The following is a 22,206-nucleotide window of genomic DNA, read 5'->3' on the forward strand; positions in this document are numbered from 1 at the left end:
CCTTCCGAAGGGTAACAAAAGTTTTTTTTTTTTTTGGAAGGATTTAAAAAAAGTAGCTTTCATCTTTTAATGGTTAATGGATTCATCTAATGCTTGTGAAAGAGAAGTTATTGAAACCTAAACCTTAATCATTTATCGCCGTTGCAATATTAATTACTTATCCATTAAGATTTTGGTACAATTGTTCCAAAAATTTATGAAATGTCTCATTTCCTTTCTTTCTTTTTTTTTGTTCTGATAAGCCTTAAGATATTTTTTATGTTATTTGTTTCTTTTAATATGTCATGTGACTATACAGTGGGAAAGCATATTTTTTCAAGAGGAAATTGAACCTCTAATTAGCTATATAAACTAGGGGCGAAAATAAAGAAACAACAAAACAAAACAAAAATGAGACAACAAAAAAATTGAATCTTTAATGTAACCGGGGTTGGACAGGAACGTGAAACATGTTTCCTTTGACATTTTCATACTACAATGACACCAACATAAATTCTTTTAAATTCACAAATTTACCTCAAACTTATCTCGCCCCTACATAAATGCTTTAACTTTATTAATTTTTACAAGTAAAGGTTCATTTTCTTAAATCTTATATTTCAAAGCCACGCAATGTAACTCTCAATGTTAATTTTTTACTACAAAATCTTGCTTGAAAAACATGTGGTAATTGGTAGCAGCATTACAAACAGCCTAATGGTTTAATACCATTGAAACGACGCCGTGTTTATTAGCTAGAGCCTGGGGGTTCTCTTTTTCCTTGTGGCCCGTCTCATATTCACAAGGGAAGGGAGAGTCACCAGTCCGAACCCACCGCCGACCCAAAATTCCAAAACCTAATTGGGGCTCTTCTCCGTTGAAACTTGCCTGGAATATTTAAAATATTTTCTTATTTTTATTAGTAAATATAAAATAAAATAAAAGGAAATGGAAAATACATAAAAAACAAAAGAAACGCTTGGTTCATGCTCCTTTCGACGACACCCTCTTTAGTCTTTTTCCTTCTCTTTCTTTTTCTATTTGTTTTGTTAGATTCAGATCATTGTTGCCTTCCTCTTCTCCACATCCCCCTTTTTTTCTGCTCTGTCCGAATAATCTACGTCAAAAATCACCATTGTCTAATCCCTTAATCTCAATCTCCTTCTTCTCCTTTCTTTCCCTTTCAGATTAAAACCGTTCCCATCTCTCTTACGCACCCATATCTCTTGCCTTTCGTTCCCGTTTCCTATCAACTTCTCCGTCCATAATCCCTTCTTTTTGTTAGTATTTCATTCATGGGTTTTAATGCAGGTTTTTATGAAGATGTGTACGTAAAATTTCCTTTGCTTTTGCTTGTCGTTGACATGCACTGAGAGGATACGTGCAAAGGGGTTATTGACATTGAAACAGAGAAAGAGAAGCCAAAAAGGAAAAGAGAGATGGCGAATCTGGTGGTGAAAGTGAGGAGAGAAGCGATTGCGGCATGCATGACTTGTCCTCTTTGCAACAAGCTTCTAAGAGATGCCACCACCATATCTGAATGTCTTCACACGTGTGAGTCTCTCCTCCTGAGATTTCTCCCTCCTTTTCTTTTATAACCGTCAAATTTCGTTCCTTTTAACCCATTTGTTCTTAATTCTTCAAATTTCTGTTTTTTTTTTTCTTTGCCTACTACTCCTCTTCTGATCTGGGTTGCTCTTGTTTTTCCCGTTTTCTTATCTGGGTTTTTCTTGGTTTCGCTTCTTACCCTCTCTGTTGACTTGTTCGCTTAATGTTTCCGTTACTATGCCAGCTTATGTTATTGCTGTTTTGTTTCGTTTCTCTCTGTTTCTTATTCGTTGATGCTAAGGCATTTTGGCAGAATAGCAAGATTGATATAAGATTAATGCGCACTGATTACTTTAATAAAACGAGAGGGAAACAGTTGAATTGTTGATGTATAGTAGCTACTTTTGGTAATACAGTTTGGTTACTGGGACAGTTGATTTTGAATGTATTCATTCACGACTTCTGTTTATTCGATCATGAATCCGTTTCGTTAAATTTATTGCACCCAGTTATTATTTCCCCCATTAAGCTAAGGCTTCTTACTATCATGTACTTTGCTTCCAATTGAAGCGTCCTTTCCAAGATTGGAGCTTTCCTTATTTGTTTTGCAAGTCTATAACAAGATTCAAACTTTAATATGATTTTCCAGTTTTTGAAATGTAATGGAACCAACCTCTTTCCCAAGTTACAGAAGAGTTTCAATTACTTTAATTGCTTCGCTTTCTGAGGGTGTTTCCATTAAAATCTTTTGTAATATTGATGCATGTGATCTTTATTTCAGTGCCTTGTAAGTCTGTCGAGTCAATAGATAGAAATTTATGATACTTTTGTCTTTTGAGTTTTATGCAGTTTGCAGGAAGTGCATATACGATAAGATACAAGAGGAGGAACTAGAATGCTGTCCAATATGCAACATTGATTTAGGTTGTGTTCCTCTGGAGAAATTAAGGTATCCTTCATTTAGATATTATTTTCCTATACTAACTTCTCTTTGTCTCTTACGTAGTTATAAATCATAATATGTTAATTGCTTCTTTCATGTCAAAAGTTTTTTTGACATGTAAAGTAATCACTTCTAGTTTTAATATTGTCAAATGCTCCCAAGGATATCTACTTGTTTCAAGTTGTTACTGGCAAAGTTTACTGATTTCTTCTGGATGCTTCAGGATCATTAATCTTTATGAATTAGGGAGTCATTCCATCCTTTTGAGGTTTGACCGTGGCTTCTCATACATGCCATTTATGTTCTCATTGATACTATAGATTTCAGATTTAAAGGCATGCAATGAAAATTTTGAAGTGGAAAGAGTAGAAATTTGGAGGATTGTAATGAATCTTATCAGAGTTCATTGTTACAAAGCTTTTTGAAGAAGATAGAAAAGCACAGATATCTTTAGAAGAAGCCAATATTGCTTAAACTCTCTTCCCTCCTGAGGTATCTTGGTCCCCCTTTTTTCAACTGATTTGGCTAGTACATGTAACTTAGCCAATTTCAAGTGAAATATCTAGGCAGAATCTAGCAGTGTTAGGCATAAGTAATAACTCATTGCTTTTTTGGGATTGTGACTCTCTCGGTGCCAAAGTCAAGGTTAAATATGTTGAAGTGGAAAAGAATGACCTTATACTGGGTGGATTCATGTTATCAAATGCAGCTTTTGGCATTTCTGAATAATCCTTTTGTATCTTTCTTGGTTGAGCATCCACACGCATGCATTATGTTGGTTAATCAAAATTTTGGAAAATTTAATGTTATTGAGATTCATCTGTGCTTTTGTTAATCAGGCCAGACCATAATTTGCAAGATGTTAGGGCAAAAATCTTCCCTCTTAAAAGAAGAAAAGTGAAGGCACCTGAAGTTCTGCCCCCAGTTACAATGCCAACTAGAAGAAAGGAGAGATCACTTTCTTCGTTGGTGGTTAATGCCCCCAAAGTATCAACACAAACTACCATGACTGGAAGGAGAACAAAAGCTGTTGCCAGAAAGGCTGGTGCTTTACGCAGTTCCAGTTTTTCAGTAGAGAAGCCTGTTAAAAGAGAGGATGATTCTATGGAGGATCACCAGGAGAGTCCAAGCTCACCTGAAACGCTAAATAAATTCACTCAGAATAAAAGACAGGTAAATTGAAGCCTAGATATTTCTTAAGTTTGTGGTGACTTTTGTTGATGTAGGGTCCAATATTGTTTAATAGTTCTATTTTTCTCAAACATCCATTTACTTGAAAATAATTAATATTTTAGCTTAGACTGATCATTTCTTTCATCTTTATAAAATCGAACAACACAGTGTACTTCTTCTGCTGAACCTAGCCAACACACAAATAAAGATGCAGAGAATGGTGGTGAATCATGGGAAGGGAAACTGGATCTGTGGAAACCTTTGAATTGTTTGGTGGAGGTTGCAAATAGGACCAAGTCCTTCAAGTCTAATTCACAAGGCTCTGATTCTAAATTAGAACCTACTCTTGTCCCAAATATTGAGGCTCAGATGTGCAAAATCAAACATAGGGAAGACAAATGCAAAACAAAAGTTGAGGATGGAAAGAATAGTGCAGGTCTTGCAACTTCAGAAACTGTAACTCCAAAAAAGTTACGCAGGATCCGTCGAAAAAGGGCTTCTGGATTTGGGGATTCTGGCATTACTCCACAAGCTGTGCTAGATGCTGCTGGTCCAAAGCATGAAAGAAGAATTGGTCCTGTTTGGTTCTCATTAGTGGCCTCTGAAGACCAGTAAGAATCTTTTTTAAAAAAAGACCAATAAGAATTTATCTCATCTTTCAAACTTTAATGGATTGAAAACATTTTTATCTTAAGATTATTTTGTTTCAGTCATAAACTGATTCAAATGTCAATGCTTTCAGGGAAGGAGATGCACCGCTCCCTCAAATTCCTGCGAATTACTTAAGGATAAAGTAAATTCTTTTTTCAACTTCCTTTTGCATGAGTCTTACATTAACTTGCTATATATATACTTCTTAGTTTTGGCGGAAGATCCTTAATTTTATCTGTTGCATATTAGCACTGTGATTCTGATCTGCCTGCTGTCCTGTTTTTCTGTACCATAAATCTCCTAGTATTTGGCTTGGCATACAGAAAGGAGAACATATGTGTGTTGTTACTAATCTAGAGACTGTTAAAGGAATTCAATAAATATTATATGCTGAAGTCTATAAGGTAATAGATAACTTGGAGTTGTGGAGGAAATGTTTAATGGAATGTGAGAGCGGATAGAGATGGTGAAGGCAAAGATATTAATAACTTGGCTGTTTTCTGTATAACTCCTGCACCCCAGTTTGGCCAGTGTGTGGATGGTTATATAAAGATCTGGTAAGCTTAGGATAGAGAGGCAAAATGTGTTTGAATGTGTGGTAAGACAAGTAATGGTTTTATTAAAATGACTTCAGTTTTAGATTTTTTATATGAAAATGGTCTCTCTAGTCACTTCCTATTGTTAATCCAGCTCCTGTCCACTGATTATGGGTGATTATTTTTCCCCTTTTAATTTCTTTCTTTTGAAAGGTGTTTAATTTAATTAGCGAATCATTTTATGACATTATGGGCATTTACTCTCATTTTCTACTTTAACCAAATCATTTGGGAATGCCTTATGGACATTGTTGCCTCGATCTTAGCTTAAGTTATCAGGCATGAAATGGTGAAATTAACATCAAGCAGATCAAGTAATTGAAAAAGGCACTATGATCTTGATTTCTATTTGCTCCTAAGTTCCTATTCTGTGAGGAGTGAGGACTTATCATTGACCAACTTTACATTAGATTCCATATTGGAATCCTTAAGCAATCATGATAAGACTGGAAGCTGAGTACAACTTCTTTGTCATGCTTGAGAGCTACACAATACAAAGTTTAAAATTGAAAACTGAAAAAAGTGACATGATAAATAGTTATCCTTAATGACCAGTTTATTGTGAGATGAATGCTGAAAATAAATCTGCAATTTTATTTCTTTTGCCAACTAACTGTGTTATTTTGAACATTTTTTCTTCAGGTGGTTTGGTTTGTTATCACTAGCTAAACCACCTCTATTAATTTGTTTCAACTAAAGGTGCCTTTTTTTGTACCTTTTTTTTCTTCATCTACTGCATGCAAAGTTTACATTTTGGATCAGCCATATGGGTTAATAACCATGTTTTCACTGAGAGTTTTAAACCGAATTGACAGTTCTTTGTCAGTGTCACTTAAGAGATGGTTCCATAACCAATTTGGTTAAGATGTTCTGTTAATTAAGTGTTGCTACAATCGAAATGGTAGAATGATTCATATTCAATTACAATTAAAAATTTCTGTAATTATAGGAGAATCATACTTCTTTATTCTGTGACAGGGATGGAAATATACCTGTTTCCTTTATTCAAAAATATCTGATGAAGAAACTGGACCTCACCGATGAAGCTGAGGTGAGTTATTCTCCTTGAATGTTCTCTACTGATACGGAAAGAAGAAATTTGGCTAAAAATATCTTAGCTTTTTCTTGGTTTTACAATGTCTACCTTTCTTCTTCTTCTTCTTCTTTTTTTTTTTTTTTTTTTTTTTTTTCTAATGAGGCTTATTTCTGAAAAGTTATGGGGTCACTTCTTGTTTGCATTGAATCATCATATCAATTTATTGTGGTTAGGGTTCTTTTTCTCATAAACTATAAGTAATTTAAAGTTTAGAAGTGTGAGTGGCTCAAGTTTCCACCTAAATGTGAAAAGAAAGTACTTCTATGCTTACATCCCAATTTTTGATAAATAAATTGCAGCAAAGTTTAGCCAATGTATCACTTTGGTAATTATTGATGATAAACAAGGTTTATTGTGTTTATTTACATTTTGGCAGGTTGAGATAAAATGTATGGGACAACCTGTGGTTCCCACATTGCAGTTGTATAATTTAGTCGATTTGTGGCTACAAACAGCATCAACATCACAGCGAGTACTAGCATCAGTTGGTTCTTCGGCAAAGGACTTTGTCATGGTATTGGCATATGCACGAAAAGTCCCATATCAATAATAATGCTTTTTTTCATTCTTTCCCCTACCACATCAATAATCTATATATATGGAATCTCATTGGTGATAGAATAGGACATTTTGATCCGGCATGTATTCTATAAAAGCATCTATTCAGTGAGTTGGTTCTTCTAAAATAGGTTTATTTAATTTTCTACCTACAAATAGAGCAGTGCTTGTGGCTAAGTAATGGGATTAGTGTTAACCGCAGTGGCATGTTGTTCGAAATCAATCATGTCATCGAACTTGCTAGCAGCAATGGATTGTATTACCAATTTACAGATACAATCGGTAGGTGTTGTCGTCATTGTTTTCAAGTAGTTTTGATTTAAATTTTTCTCACTTTCCACACCAAGAGAACCCTTTGCTTTCATGATCCTTTTCCAGAGTCTGGGATGAACTGCCTCAGCATTACACGCGTTATGTTAAATTCTCTACTCGTGATAGGATAAGAGAGGTAAGGTTACACTTCCAGCCGTAATGACGTGGTTTTGGTGGACTCGGAATTGATATGAGATTCCATCATCGTACTTGGAGCCAGTTTCTGCTTTGATTGCGCCCAGCTCCGTTTCATAGAATAAAATGAGCGTGATTTCCATAAATTGTTAAAATTTAGAAGCATAAGATTTTCGTAATTCCCAGATTTTGAGTTTATTTTCATTAGGGATTATTATTATTATGTAAGGTATTATAGTCCGTCTAGTGATAGCAATTTCTCTTAATATAATATATATATATATATATATATATATACATATCCAAATCAGTGAGAAGGTTTTAAAGATTTAAATTTACATTCAACCATTGGCATTTGATCATGTTCTTCCTCTTGTCATTATGGTTATGAAACTACAAATATAACCGCTGGTTGGGCTTCACAAGCAACCAACAAGAAGAAACTTCTTCGCCAAAATCACTCACAAGATCTCTGTTCATCTGCCCATTCTGATATGGGAAAGCACTCTGATATGTCAAATTCAGGTGCTTTCAACAAAAAGAAGGAAAAAAGAAAAAACTTCACCAAAATCATTCACATCTATTCAGCTTCGATCAGTGCCAATTTCAGGTGCTTTGCTCACGCTGGGCTTCGATAGCTTGGCTGTCATGCAATGGAATCAGCGGGTAATAATAATAAATAATGATTATAATTGAGATTACATATATCAACATATATCAACAAACAATTCAAAGGTTTCCAGAGATCCAGTTTCCCTTCCCATATATCACCACCATTACTCAGGCATTTGTGCTCCACGCCCACATTTCACTCACAATAAAGCTGTCGGAGTGATTGGCTTCTAAGTGATCATAAAGATAAAGCTAATCTAAAAGTTGTACAATTATAAATATTGATCCTTTCTTCTTTTTTTTTTTTTTCAAATAGCATAGAAGGAAGACTACATAAATCCTTCCTTATGTATAGTTTATACAACAATCAAGGACAGCAGAATGATGTCGTGCCGTGTTAACTATCAATATCCTTGGCAGAGATTTAAAAAGGTCCAGATATAAGAAAAGCCTATTTTTGCATGCAAGCCAGATGTTAACGACTGATTTGTTTGAATGAATCTATCAATGCCAAAAGTACTGGAATAAAAATTATTCGTCATGTCATCAAATCCCACCTCATTCACAAAGTGCCTAAAAACCCTAAACAAATTCAACCACTCAAATTTAAACATTATGTCTATGATTTTAGTAAATATGATGCAAAATAAGAAGTATGAAAAGAAACTCTTACAGAAAAGCATGTTCAAGCTCCTTGTTTTCTAGATCCAACTTCCAGCCTATATAAAAGTCATCGGCAGCATTCGTATAATTCTGCACTTGCACATCATAATAAAACTCAAACTACGGAACAATATGTCTCATATTTAATTTCATTTCAGAATTTTTAGAAATCAGCTTACTTTTGATAGCATCCATGCCCTTCCTACCCTATAGTAAGCCTTTGGCCAGACAGGCCTCAAACTGAGACAAGATTCAGCTTCTATCAATGCGTAATCCGCTCTGTTCAAGCGGGCCCAACACAAACTGAGGTTGGAATATATGGTTGCTCCATCAAGAGGAAAATAAGAGAGTGCCTGCAATATTCATCACAAAAACCATAATCAACAAGGCAAACAAATATGAAACAAACAGAAATTAAGGACAAATAAAGTCACTGTTAACAGATGCAAGTAATTTGCATTTAACCAATCAGGTTTAGTGAACATTTGAAAGCTGAGGAGATATTACCAAATTCATTTCAACAAAAGATCAGTGAATGAATGACTGTATTTTTGTTCATGTTTATATTTCCATACCAGGGCATAAAACTTGCAAGTATGGATGGCTGCAACCTAGAAATGAAGCGGTAAGGCCTGATTACCTCAGTGTAACAATTTATTGCCTCACGATAGTTCTTTCTTTTGAAAGCCTCTTCTCCCTTGGATTTTGAACTCGAGAAATTCTTCTCCAGTGTCTCTTTCTTCTGCAAGATATTTCAGTAACAATGAAAAACAAAGTCATAATTTAATAACTCAATGCCACACTTAAACATAAAGCATAACCAACGTAATAAGTTAAACAACATGATAATTAGAACATGGCAAGAGGGAATATACTCTACAATAAAAACTTTACGCAATTTTTTTCCAATCAACTGCACTGAGCATTTAAACAGAAAGCATAGTATATATGGGCAAAAGACATGCTTAAAAGAATATTTCTAACACTAATTTAATCCACAAGTCCATGGGAAGGAACCACAAAAATGATTCTCCGGGGTCCTTATTCAATGTTGTTCAACCTGAGTTGTTGAAAATTTAATCTACCTTCGAAAATACAACAACTAACCAAAGTAGACCAAACAACTGAAAACAATAATGCAAAATAACCAAGAAGCATACACACATATACTTGAAATCCACAACTATTGGCTACAACAATCTAGTGATACCCTTTTTGTAGCATCCTTTGTGACAACGAAGTTTAGTAATCCCTCAACGCTCCAGTCCTCAATAGTTGAAATGCGAGAAGTCACTGGAAACAGGTACATAACTGCTTCACGTTTGTTACGCAATGCAGCAACTTCAATAGGTACCTCGCCAACCTGATATAATAGTAAGCACTAAAACTTCAGAGAAATAAAATTTCTAATAACCATGACTAGAAACTTCCAAGTTTTAATCAGATTTAAACATTTGCACCAGTAACATTTAACAAAATGAGCAATAACTTTACATGTCAAAGTAGTCAAGCGATATCTAAGAGTCAATCAAATAACGCAAAGAGAACAATATTTAGAACATATAACGTTAACCAGTTTCAGCAACCATTCACCCAGGATAATTAATGTGCCACGCGACCTACTTTAAACACAAACCCTCTGATTAAACTTATGATCTTAACTACAATGTGACAAGTACACTGGAATTCAGATAAATAAAAACCCCCACTCAGCAAATAATGGTTTTGAAGACAATAATCAACCTCAAACATTCATTGTCATAATTACAAAGATAAAACTTCACTCCAAGTCCATCATAAATATAAAGCGAAGCAGTGTAAAACATCATTAACATCTAACAAGAACCACATATTTACGGTAGTACATGCTTCAAAAAACAGTTCGATAGGACCTGTAATGGACCTATACCTCACCTCTTAATAAAAAATTTGATTTGGAATGTTTAATATTTCAAAATATTTTTAATACAAATAAACGCTAGACCAAGAAGAATGTTATAATTACTCACAAGATTGCGGATATTTGGATTAGCTTCAGCACACAACAAGCACTTGATCATTTCTGTCTGACCTGTAAAGGCTGCAATCCCTAATGGTGTATCTCCCCGTGTCATAAAGTTTGGATGTGCCCCATTCTATTAACCACCATCACGTAAAACAACATAATAAAGTCATAAAACAATGTTTGCCAGAGCAATCTACTTGTATATGCTGGTGCCACAGTAATCAAACCCATTTGTGAGAAACAAAAACTAACAAAACTCTGATGTCATCCTAAACCTTCCAGGAATTTCTTCCAATTCCAAGAATAACTCGTTACATTACAGAAATCATGTCTATATCAGCTATTATACTTCAAATATCAAGGAGATAACAACTTGAAGAAGAAAGACAAAAAAAAAATTAAATAGAGAAAATATATACTTTGAGCAGCAGCTTCACGCATTCCATTGATCCTTTCTTAACCGATATATACAGTGGGGACAAATCATTAGAGTCAACATTTGGCTGTAAAAGAGTGAAAAAGAAAAATTAAAAGTCATTATAGGTAAAATGTCATAACAAAGAAATTACAATATATTATTTAAAGAAAGTAAAAACCTTAATCATCCTTACATTGGCATGGTTATCCAACAAAACTTTCATAATATCTTTCCTGTTAACATCTGCTGCAATGGTCAATGGTGTTCCGGCATCTGATATTGCATCAATTTCAGCGCCTTTTTTTATTAAATGCTCCAAAAGTTTCAGAGATCCTGCATTAAACATGCCAACCATTTAAAAGATTCATCCAACTATATAAGTTACAATATCAATGCAATTGATACATAAAAAATAATAATAATAAAATAAAAAAGAATGTAAAATACCCGTTTTAGCAGCCATATGCAGAGGAGTATAGTCGTGATTATCCACAACATTGGGATTTGCCCCCTTGTCAAGAAGATAAACTGCAAGAGTATGTTGTTCCCCTTGAATTGCAGAATGCAGAGGAGTCAAACCTGCGAAAAGTAAAAAAGGAAAACCCCAAAGATAAAACGATGGCTTAAAGGGCGAGAAACACCGAGTTTTTGTTGCTAGTATATATTATCTTCAATTACCTTTATCATTAATAAAATCATCGACATTCAGTTTAAGTTCCTCGATGAGATACTTGCATATCCGTTTTCTACCGGCATTCGCTGCAAAGTGAAAAATGGATCGGCCGCTTTTGTCCTTACAACTGGCTATTGTTTTAGCCAAATCTCCTTCATTGGCATTGTTCTCAGCCAACTCTGCGACCGAAGAAAGAAAGAAAGAAAACGGTATAGCGTAGTGTATAACCTACAAGAAACAAAAAAGAGGATATTAAGTTACAAACCCTTGAGGCGATCGAGATCTCCTAACCAGGTAGCACGAAACCAGTCGTAGTATGCATTATTTTTATCTTCTGCAGGTCAAAGTACAAAACAACAACGTTGTAGCATCTTGAAAAAACAAGAAACAAAGAAACAAAGAAACGAAGGAATGATAAGAGTAAACAAAACCTTCAACCGAATAAAACGTCATTTCAAAGAACAAGAAGTTTGCTAAGGAAATTACGGGATTTGTCACAAAGTGGATAGTTTGAGGTGTGAAAGAGGAGAGTGGAAGAAAAGCGCCAGGAAAAACAGGGAAGCGGGGTGAGGGGTTGATTCGGAGGAATTTGCTAGGCACGCTTCCTTTATGTATCTATATATATATATATATGAACGATGTTGTAACTTGTAATTGATTGTAATTTCACAAATTAAAGTGATTTTTAAGGAATTTGATATCCATGTATAAATAACGGTGCAATAAAAGAACAACGGAAATAAAAGGCGGCCCGCCGCTTAAGAGAAGTTGAGGGGTCATTCGTTTTGACGGTTACGTGCAAAGCACTAGGCCCAACTTCTTGAGTTCGTACTTCGTGGTCCGCTACACTCTGTTTGGACTTTTGACGGATTTTAGAAAAAAATCTGTTTGGTATGAAAGATGAAAAAGAATGAGAAATTTTTTTTTTTCTGCCTAAGAATTAAGTTACCAAATGAAAAAGTGATTATAAATTTAATCATTAAATTAATAAATTTAACGAAATAAAAGAATGGTTATAGATTTAATCATTAAATTAATAAAAAAAAATTTCTTCATTGTTTTTTCATTTCTATCAAACACAACCTTACGAACGAAAGAATGAGTTTGAAAAAAATTACGGTGGTAGTGTAGGTGTTGAAGTGTTGCTGGTCCGTGTGCTTTGAGTCTTTGAGACCGTAGGTCTATAATATGTCTTTTTAACCATGGTTATATAAAAGGAAATATAGCAAAATAATAAAATGGTTATCAGATATCCAAGGAAAAAAAAAATTTCTTATTCGTGTTATTAATATGGATATATTTCTAATAGAACATTAAGTTTATAGTCAAACAATCTCTGGATAAAATCATGAATGAAGTTATATGTTGTAACTTTTTGTTGTGTTATATATAGTCACACTTTACCTTTTAAAAATCACTAATCTACTTCAGTTTTATACAATCTTTGTTTATAAATTAATGTAACAGCTATCAAAATTAACATGAAAAGCAAAATTCCTTTAAATTATTATTATTTTTTTTAAATTTCTGCACGTCCAAGTCAATTGCTTATAAATGTTTCGTATTTATATAAATAAACAATTTTAAAAAATAAATAATACCTTTGATGTTTGATTTATTTATAAGTTGAGACTGTAAGTGCTTCAAGGCGATGTCAGACAGTAAATATCAAGTAAATTCATTTTCATTTTTATGTTGTCACGAAAGACGGGTGACGCTAAATCAACACCACCAATGCCATTCCAAATAAGGTGAATAACCAATCCGATCCGACAAATTATAATTCGACCTGATTTTATAAAATTAATTTTATTTTTTAAATCGAATTTCAAGTTAAATAATATTAAAACAGATTTTAATCAAATCAAATTTAAATATATTTATATTTAAAAAATAATATTTTATTAGTTTCAAATTAAATTAAATACGATTAATATAATATAAAATTAAATTAAAATTAAAATATTAAAAAAAATTAAATTGAATCAAAAATCAAATTTAAGAAAATCGAATTTGATAGATATAAAATCAAATCAAATTCGAAATAAATAAAAATCCACCCATTTCGTTGTCATCCCTAATTCTAATCTCACATGAAAACTACAGGGTTAACACATCTTTTGGTTTTTTTATAGATTGATTATAATTCAACATTTCTAGCATTAAAGGCTACGAAGATTACTAATCTTGGGTCGCATCGCACTGCTTTCCAAGAAGCGCCCATATTTCTCTAGTCTTAATATCCTAATTTCAAGGCGCATTTGCTAACAATTATATGCAACTAGAAATATTAACTGCTAGTTAGGCTTAACAGGCAACATAGCATTAACAAAAAGAAACAACTTTACCAAAATCTCTATTCAGCTTCCCACTCAGCTATGAGCAATTACAGTGTCAATTTCAACAAAAAGAAAAAACTTCACCCAAATCATATTCACAAATTCAGCCACAACAATATGGGAAAGAACAGTGCCAATTTACAGGTGCTTCGCTCACGCTAGGCTTCAATAGCTTCCCTGTCATGCAATGGAATCACATGGTGGGTTAATAACAATAATAATAATGAGATTACATATATTAAAATAAAGCTGTCAGAGCGTTTGGCTTCTAGGTTGATCCTAAAGATATATCTAATATAAAAGTTATACCATTGATCCTTTCTTCTTTCAAATAGCATAGACCGGAGACTAGATAAATCCTTCCCTATATATAATTTATACAACAATCAAAGACAGTAAAATGATGTAATGTACTCGTGTTAGCTATCAGCATGCTTGGCAGAGATCTGAAAACGTCCGGTAACAAGTCGAATCTATTTTTTGCATGCAAGCCAATGTTAACACCTATTTGTTTGAATGAACCTATCAATGCCAAAAGTGAAACTTACATAAGACCATTATTTGTCATGTCTTCAAGTCCCAACTCATACCCAAAGTGTCTATAAAATCAAACAAATGCAACCACTCAAATTTAACCATGCAAAACAAGAAGTATGAAACGAAACTCTTACAGAAAAGCATGTTCAAGCTCCTTGTTTTTAGATCCAACTTCCAGCCATTATAAAAAGCATCAGCTGCATTCATATAATTCTGCACTTGTACATCATAAAACTCAAATTACAGAACAGCGTCTCATATTTAATTGAATTTAAAAAATTGTCAGAAATCAGCTTACTTCTAATACCATCCATGCACCCCCTACCCCATAGTAAGCCTTTGGCCAGTCAAGCCATCGCCTAGACAAGATTCAGCATCTTGCAATGCGTAATCCCCTTTGTTCAAGCGGGCCCAACACAAGCTGCGGTTGGAATTTATGGCTGCTGCATCAAGAGGGAAATAAGAGAGTGCCTGCAATATTTATCAGAAAACCAAAATCAACAAGGCAAACAAATATAAAACAAACAGAAATTAAGGACAAATAAAAGCCATTGTTAACAGATGCAAATAATTTGCATTTGACCAATCACATTTAGTGAACATTTGAAAGCTGATGAGATACTACCAAATTCATTTCAATAAAAGACCAGTGAATCAATGACTGCATTTTTTTCATGTTTATATTTCCATGGCATAAAACTTGCACAGCAACCTAGAAATTCAGTGCTAAGGCCTGATTACCTCAGTGTAACAATTTATTGCCTCACGATAGTCCTTTCATTTGAAAGCCTCGTCTCCCTTGGATTTTGAATGCAAGAAATTCTTCTCTCTGTCATCTATAAGATATTTCAGTAACAATGAAAAACAAAGTCATAATTTAATAACGCAATGCAACACTTAAAAACAAAAAGCAAACCAACTTAAAAGTTAAACAACATGATAAATAGAACATGGCAAAAGGGAATGTACTCTATAATAAAACTTCATTACAATTTTTTTTCCGATCAACTGGACTGAACGTAAACAGAAAAGCTTCAAATCAGCAAAGTTTAAAAGAGTTGCATATATGGGCAAAAGACATACTCAAAAGAAATTTTCTACTAATTGAAAGGAACCACAAAAATGAATCTCTCAGGTCCTTACTCATTGTTGTTCAATCTGAGTTGTTGACAATTTAATCTACCTTTGAAAATACAATAACCAAAGAAGGAAACTAGACCAAACAATTCAAAACAATAATGCAAATGACCATGAAGCATATGCACAAATACTTAATATAACAGAAAGGAGGCAATTTTGTAATCCACAACTATTGGCTACAACAATCTAGTGATACCCTTTTTGTAGCATCCTTAGTGGAAGTTTAGTATTACATCAAATCTCCAGTCGGGAATAGTCGAACTGTGAGAAGTCACTGCAAATAGGCACATAACCGCTTCATGTTTGTCAAGTGATGCGGCAACTTCAATAGGTACATTGCCAACCTGATTTAATAGTAAGCATAAAAAACTCCATAGAAATAAAATTTCTAATAAACATGGCCAGAAACTTTCAACTAATAATTAGATTTAAACATCTGCATCAGTAATGTTTAACAAAACGCACAATATCTTTACATCTCAAACTAGTCAAGCGATAGTCTAATCTGAGAGCCAATCAAATGATGCAAAGAGAACATTTATAACATATAATGTTAACCAGTTTCAGCAACCATTCACCCAAGATTATTAGTGTGCCATGCTACTTACCTTAAACACAAACACTCAGATTAAACTTACAGTCTTATCTACAATCTGACAAGCACACAGGAATTCAGATAAATAAAAAACCCCACTCAGCAAATAATGGTTTGAAAACAATTATCAACCTCAAACATTCATAATCATAATTACAAAAATAAAACTTCCCTCAAGTCCATCATAAATAATATAAGAGAAGCAGCTTAAAACAACATTAACATCTAGTAAGAACAACATTGTTACAGTATCATATGCTTCAAAAAACAGTAAGATGGGATCTGTTACGGGTTATGTACCTCACCTCATAATAAAAAATTTGATTTGGAATGTTTAATGCTTCAAAATATTTTTAATACAAATAAATGCTAGACCAAGAAGAATGTTATAAGTCAAAAGATTGGGGACATTTGGATCAGCTCCAGCATCCAACAAGCACTTGATAATCTCTGTCTCATCTGTTAAGGCTGCAATACCTAAGGGTGTATGTCCCTGTGAAACAAAGTTTGGATCTGCCCCTGCCTATCAACCACAATCACATAAAACAAAAATGTGAAGTTATGAAACCATGTCTGTCAGAGCAATCAACCAATTTGTGAGAAATACCACCAAAGCTCCAACGTCATCCTAACACTCTAGGAATTGCTTCCAATTGCAATAATAACTCATTGCAGCACCAAAGTCATATCTATATGAGCTAGTATAGTTAAAATATCAAGGACCTAACAATTTGAAGGAGAAAGAAGAGTAAGTAGACAAACTACATACCTGAAGCAACATCTTCACACATTGGATTGATCCATTCACAATTGATGAATACGTTATAAAAAAAAAAAACTTATCATCCTCACATTGGCATGGTTGCCAACACAACTTTCATAATATCTTTCCTGTTTACTTATGCTGCAAGTTGCAATGATGTTCCAGCATCTGATTTCACTTTCAGCACCTTTGTTAATCAAATACTCCAAAAGTTTCGGAGATCCTATAGTTAACAGTCCAACCAAACACTTAAAAGAATCACACTATATTTTTATATGTTACAGTAGCAATGCAAAAAATTCATAAGAAGAAAAACAAAAATAAAGCAAATGAAATATTGTAAAACACCCATTTTAGCAACCATATGGAGAGGAGTAACACCGTGATTATCTGCAGCATTGGGATTTGCGCCACTGTCAAGAAGATAAGCAGCAAGAGTATGTTGTTCCCCTAGTATTGCTGAATGTGGAGGAGTCAAACCTGAGGGGGAAAAAAAAAGAAACCCTAAAGTTAAAACGATGGCTTAAAGGGCATGAAACACCACGTTGTCTTGCTAGTTTTACTACCACCTTCATCATTAATGAAATCATCAACATTCAGTTTAAGTTCTTCGACAAGATACTCGCATATTCGTTCTCTACCGGCAATCGCAAGAAAAATGGAAAATGGAACGGCCACTTTTGTCCTTGTAACTGGCTATAGCTTCGGCCAAATCTCCTCCATTGCCTTTCTTCTCAGCCAACTCTGCAACCGAAAAAAGAAAGAAAAACAGTCAAAACCGTATAAAGCTTTCAAGAAACAAAATGAGATACCAAGTTACAAACCCTTAAGGCGATCGAGATCTCCTATACAGGCCGCACTAAACCAGTCGTAATATGCATTTTCATCCGCACGTCAAAATCACAAAAGAACGACGTTTTTGCATCTTGAAGAAACAAAAAAAAAAAAAAAAGGAGACAGGAGCATAAAGGAATGAATCATAGACTAAACATTACACCTTCAACTGAATAGAAAGCCATTTCAGAGATCAAATGTTTGCTCTAACGAAATGACGGGGCTTGTTCCAAGCTGACAGTTACAGGCTTCAAGGGAGTGGAAGAGGGTAGAAAGTAGATCAAGAGACTTGCTAGACACGCTTCTTTTATCTCGGACTGTTTTTATTAATTTTGTCATTTATTAGAAAAGTGTTTTTTGTTTTGCAGCAACGGACAAGAAGCTTGCTAGAGACGCTTCCATAACCGTACCGAGTCTTTTGTTGGTTTGACAATTATGTCCTCCCGCTTTGCCACGTATTAGAGAAACTAATCGATACGAGACGCGAAGTTAGATATTTTGCTTTGATGAAATGCACGATTTTTTTTTTTTAAATTCTTTGATATACTTTTTTCGTTTTAAAATATTTGTTAGTTTTAATTTTTTTGAAAAAATCTTTGATATATTTTTACGGAATTTTTAAAAGAAAATTAATTTTAATACATTTAATATTAAATTTTAAATTTTTTTACAAAATTAAAATTTTATAATTTTTAATATAAAAAAATAAATAAAATCATAAAAAAAAATTTAAAACATAAAAATTTAAAAATTTTAGATATTTAAACAAACATTATTTTAAAACATTTAAACAATATATTTAAAAAAGACAGAAATAGTTTGATTTATTTACAAGCCGTTATTTCTGTTTCAACCTTCAACACAAAGTCAAACGTTAAATATCAAACAAATTACCCGTGTCTCATTTCTAACTTACGAGGCTTTTGCCCTTTAAGGAAGGTGTAATAATGGTCAAGAGATTGAATGTAAAGAAGGCAAATTTTGAGATAGATTCATAATTGTTGCATACAGCTATAACAAGTAGGAATGTGAAGGCAAGCTGGAGATTTAGGCCTATGGTTCAGGATATCATAAAGTTGAAGGACAAGTTTGAAGATTGCAGATTCACTTGGGTTAGTAGAAAAGCCAGTAAGGCTGCTGATCGGATTCCTAGCCAAACATTGCGGATGTGCATCTCTAATTGGGTTAATCAACCCACCATCTTTCCTGGTATTGTTGTATTCTTAGTAATTTAGTTCAAACTTGATTGATGTTTTTTAGCCAAAATAACAGATAACTTCAAACTCAGGCTTCAGCTCCAGCTCCAGCTCCAGCTCAAGCTTGAGCTTTAGTCCATCGAAGAAGTCGAGTGCAGCTTTCCTGGAACTTTACCAATCCAAGCTTTAATTATATAGGTTTTAAATAAACTCAAACCCCAAAATGAAGATTGCTCTAAGGTTATCAACCCAAGCTTTGATCACCCAACCAATAGTTAGGTTGCACATGTAGAATTCACTATTCAGTTGTAACTCTAAAAAAGATTGTTTCATTATAGTATGGTGGCTAGTATTTCAACCTTAACTTTCACCATCTAAAAAAACAGAATCAAAATCAAGTATTGCACATAAAACATGTAACGAAAATATCAAGGTTACTGAATAATTTTTAGCTTTAACCATTTAAAAATGCAGTCACTATAATTTTTTTGTCCGAATTGATGCATAGTACATAGTAGCATGCTTTTCATGCAGTCCCTTTTCATATGATTGGGAAAAAAAAATGATATATCAGAAACTAGACCGCAGATCTTCATTAAAAGATATAATCTATATATAGATAGATAGCAAATAATGTAAATGCGAATTTTTACATGTCATGAAAGAACTTGTAAGTCTTGACATCTTTAACAACAAATCTGATTGCACCAATGCAACCCAAAACAGCAACAACTGAAAACCAGGAGGCTATTGCAATGTTCAGAAGCCGCATGGCAAGGCGAAGTTGTCTGTTTTTGGGCATTTTTCCAGCTTTCAGGAATGCTAAAGCAGGGAAGACAAAGTCTAGGGGAGTGAATCCAATGGCACCGCAAATGGACACAAAATCTACAAAAAATGGCATAGCTGCAGCAATGAGAGTAATAAGAACAATGTAGATGGAGGTGAACAAAAGGCGGACAAGGGGATTTCTGAGCGTGGAACTGTTAGTTCTGTTGGAAATCATTCTTTCCTCAAGGTAGGCGTAAGTAGGCCTGCAATAGATCTAAACAGAGAAATCGTTTTAACGCTTTTGGGTTTTGAAATGAAAGTTTCATTCTTCCAAAATAACAAATCCTATCTAAATCCAAAATCAAAGTTGTCCTGACTTTTTATGTGAACCAGTTTCCTTTCTATCCTGATTGGCATTCCTGATAGCTGTGATTATTTGTTTATGTTTACTAAAAGCTTAGAAAGTTGTTCCTGAAAGGCTACCTGGTAGCATCCTGATATCTGAATCACAGCAAAGATATTGGCCATGACAATTGTCCATTTTGGGACAGTCAAAGAAGCCACGATGTAAGGCTGGACGTCTGATCCAAATGCCCAGTATCCACTGAAAGCTAGTTGCCAGTAAGTTAAAACAATAACACTATATGCCGCTGATACACCTTTATACATATTTTTCACTGAAGGTTCCTTCACTGTATTCTGGCAAAAATTATCAGTTGTTAATGATTGATTAGCATGAAACGAATAGAAACATATTCATACCAGCCAATGAAATGTGAGCCTGTTAAACCTGTATTTCTGGAAGCATTGCATCTCCAAATGAAAAGGCAATTGCACCAAGAGCATTGAATGCTGCAAATCTCTTAGCAGAGGAGCTTCCCTTCAAACTATAACTGACGGACTCCCTATCAATCTTTTTACCTGCAAATTTGTGAAAACTTTGCAATTGGTACTAGTGGCATTAACATGATCAATTTAGAAGCTGAATCAGTTCATAAATCCATATATAGAGATGATAAAAGAAGAATTAAATCCCAAGCCTACCATTATAGATTGTGACGCCGATGGTTGTGCCGGCAAAGCCAATTGTGCTTAAAGTGCATAACCCATTGACCCATCTTAAAGAGTGGATGTCAGGGAGCTGAGAGAGGAAAAGTTCAAAAGCCCCAAAAAAAACAATAAAATGTTGCAAGGTGAGTGTGCCATCCTTATGGAAGTGTTTGTAAACCGCCTGCAAAAGACAGAGCATAACTATATTCCCTACTCGAACCAATTAAACACATAATATTGCATAATATTGTTGCCTTATTGGTACGATCCCTGAAGAAAAATCAGGCCAGATTGAATGACCTTGAGGCTGCTGCCAGCAGCAATTTGAATGGCAATATTATTTCCTAATGAAGCCACCTGCTGAAAAAATGCAATAGACCAGTAACCCCAGAATCCTTCAAAAAGCAGAAGAAAAAATGGTCAAGCAAATAGCACAGTAGTGATTGATCATTATCAGAAGGGCAACTATATAACTGAGAAGAATCTTTGATAAGTTCCTGAATATAACAGTAACAACATTTACATAAAAATCACAAGAGTAGAAGGATGCAAGAGGAATAAACAAGGAAAAATCAATTAAACAGATACTGACCAAAGATGCTCTCTCCAAGAAGCCGGTACGTGACATGCTTCTTCCCATTCCATCTCCACAAAGAGGCAATAAGCAAGCTAGAATACCACGTGGCTAGTGTTGCAGCCACCAAACTACTTACACCTAGAAACCAATCGGCAGCAAATTTACGGCCATGAGAGGTTAGTCAAGTTCTGCGACTAACTATGGCAAACTATATATGATCATAATTCATATTATTCGATTACCCTTTCAAGAGATAGAACTAAAATTCTTCTTTAATCTCATCCAAAGCAGTAATTACTTTAAGAATAAGGAGACATTTAAAGATGCTAGAAGATGCTACTCACCAAGAGACCAACCGAGAGAAGCGAGGGCAAAAGGCAAAGGAGCATAAGCAGCAGGGGTAGCAATGGTCGTGGCAACATGAAAAGCTGCGTGTTTCCACGTCCCTTTCCCGGCGGCTTCATGGCCTTCTGAACCTTCTCCTCGTACCTGCTTTTCTTCGTTTTCTTCATAAACATCGGAATTTTCTCCCCCTACTGCCCCTTTTTCTGTCTCAGATGGAAGTGAAGACTGGTCTGAACTCATTTCCGCTTCTTTCCTTCTCTTGCATCAGAGTAGGAATTTTATGCGGCGTTAAAAGTAAGAAGACAATCCATACGACTAATTATCATAGATTCCATTTAATATAATAATGAGAAAATATACGCATCGTTGGCCAATTTTTCTTCTTTTGAAATTCGGGTTTGACGATTCTCTTAGCATTAAACAAGAATTGGTGGTCCGTAGTTCCTTCCCTGTAAGATTGTCAATGGGTTTGAAATGAAAACTTCCGCTTACAGACAAACAAACATGTCTGATTCACTGACTCGTCAAACGTCCTAAAGAAAAAAAAAAATAAAATTGTTGCTCTTAGCCAACCAGTAATACGACACCGCATCAGATCTCAGTATAAAACCGCAGCGTTTTGCCGATTTTCTAGGCGAACAAGACGACACGGCCTTACTTAAAAATTAAAGTCGGTCCCACACTTTGCTCTCGTGGCAAG

At 34.4% G+C, this 22,206-nt stretch overlaps 3 protein-coding genes and 1 long non-coding RNA gene across 17 annotated transcripts; 1 reads left to right on the forward strand and 3 right to left on the reverse strand.

The window, feature by feature from the left end:
* Positions 1-914: 914 nt before the first annotated feature.
* Positions 915-6,852, forward strand: LOC111305255 (E3 ubiquitin protein ligase DRIP2-like). The gene is made up of 7 exons (XM_022902611.2): positions 915-1,533; positions 2,377-2,476; positions 3,310-3,643; positions 3,812-4,254; positions 4,386-4,436; positions 5,869-5,941; positions 6,363-6,852. The coding sequence occupies exons 1-7, from the start codon at positions 1,419-1,421 to the stop codon at positions 6,534-6,536; spliced, it is 1,290 nt and encodes a 429-aa protein (XP_022758346.2). The 5' UTR covers positions 915-1,418; the 3' UTR covers positions 6,537-6,852.
* A 446-nt stretch (positions 6,853-7,298) lies between these two features.
* Positions 7,299-11,960, reverse strand: LOC111306436 (uncharacterized). The gene is made up of 12 exons (XM_089749807.1): positions 11,794-11,960; positions 11,628-11,696; positions 11,368-11,541; positions 11,137-11,268; positions 10,883-11,022; positions 10,691-10,774; positions 10,276-10,401; positions 9,477-9,629; positions 8,907-9,008; positions 8,446-8,619; positions 8,277-8,356; positions 7,299-7,634 (listed from the first exon to the last, which is right to left on the reverse strand). The coding sequence occupies exons 1-12, from the start codon at positions 11,813-11,815 to the stop codon at positions 7,598-7,600; spliced, it is 1,293 nt and encodes a 430-aa protein (XP_089605933.1). The 5' UTR covers positions 11,816-11,960; the 3' UTR covers positions 7,299-7,597.
* Positions 11,961-13,663: 1,703 nt separating this feature from the next.
* On the reverse strand, positions 13,664-18,153 carry LOC149512821 (uncharacterized). Of its 14 annotated transcripts, none has more exons than XR_016331705.1 (10): positions 17,561-18,147; positions 17,306-17,480; positions 16,743-17,216; positions 16,279-16,496; positions 15,575-15,722; positions 14,980-15,074; positions 14,537-14,709; positions 14,373-14,451; positions 14,116-14,223; positions 13,664-13,878 (listed from the first exon to the last, which is right to left on the reverse strand). It is a non-coding gene; the product is annotated as an uncharacterized LOC149512821 (long non-coding RNA). The 14 variants fall into 14 exon arrangements; XR_016331707.1 differs by having other exon boundaries at positions 16,743-16,959; positions 17,118-17,216; positions 17,306-18,147; XR_016331706.1 differs by having other exon boundaries at positions 16,743-16,959; positions 17,098-17,216; positions 17,306-18,147.
* A 1,204-nt stretch (positions 18,154-19,357) lies between these two features.
* Positions 19,358-21,818, reverse strand: LOC111306108 (GABA transporter 1-like). Its single transcript, XM_022904016.2, has 7 exons — positions 21,506-21,818; positions 21,177-21,299; positions 20,885-20,979; positions 20,579-20,765; positions 20,325-20,455; positions 20,018-20,233; positions 19,358-19,808 (listed from the first exon to the last, which is right to left on the reverse strand). Exons 1-7 carry the CDS (start codon positions 21,744-21,746, stop codon positions 19,416-19,418), a joined length of 1,386 nt encoding a protein of 461 aa, XP_022759751.2. The 5' UTR covers positions 21,747-21,818; the 3' UTR covers positions 19,358-19,415.
* Positions 21,819-22,206: the final 388 nt, after the last annotated feature.

Source organism: Durio zibethinus, chromosome 21 (assembly GCF_047325235.1).
Source record: "Durio zibethinus cultivar Kanyao isolate XHJ-2024 chromosome 21, ASM4732523v1, whole genome shotgun sequence".
In the NCBI taxonomy this organism is placed as follows: Eukaryota; Viridiplantae; Streptophyta; class Magnoliopsida; order Malvales; family Malvaceae; genus Durio; species Durio zibethinus.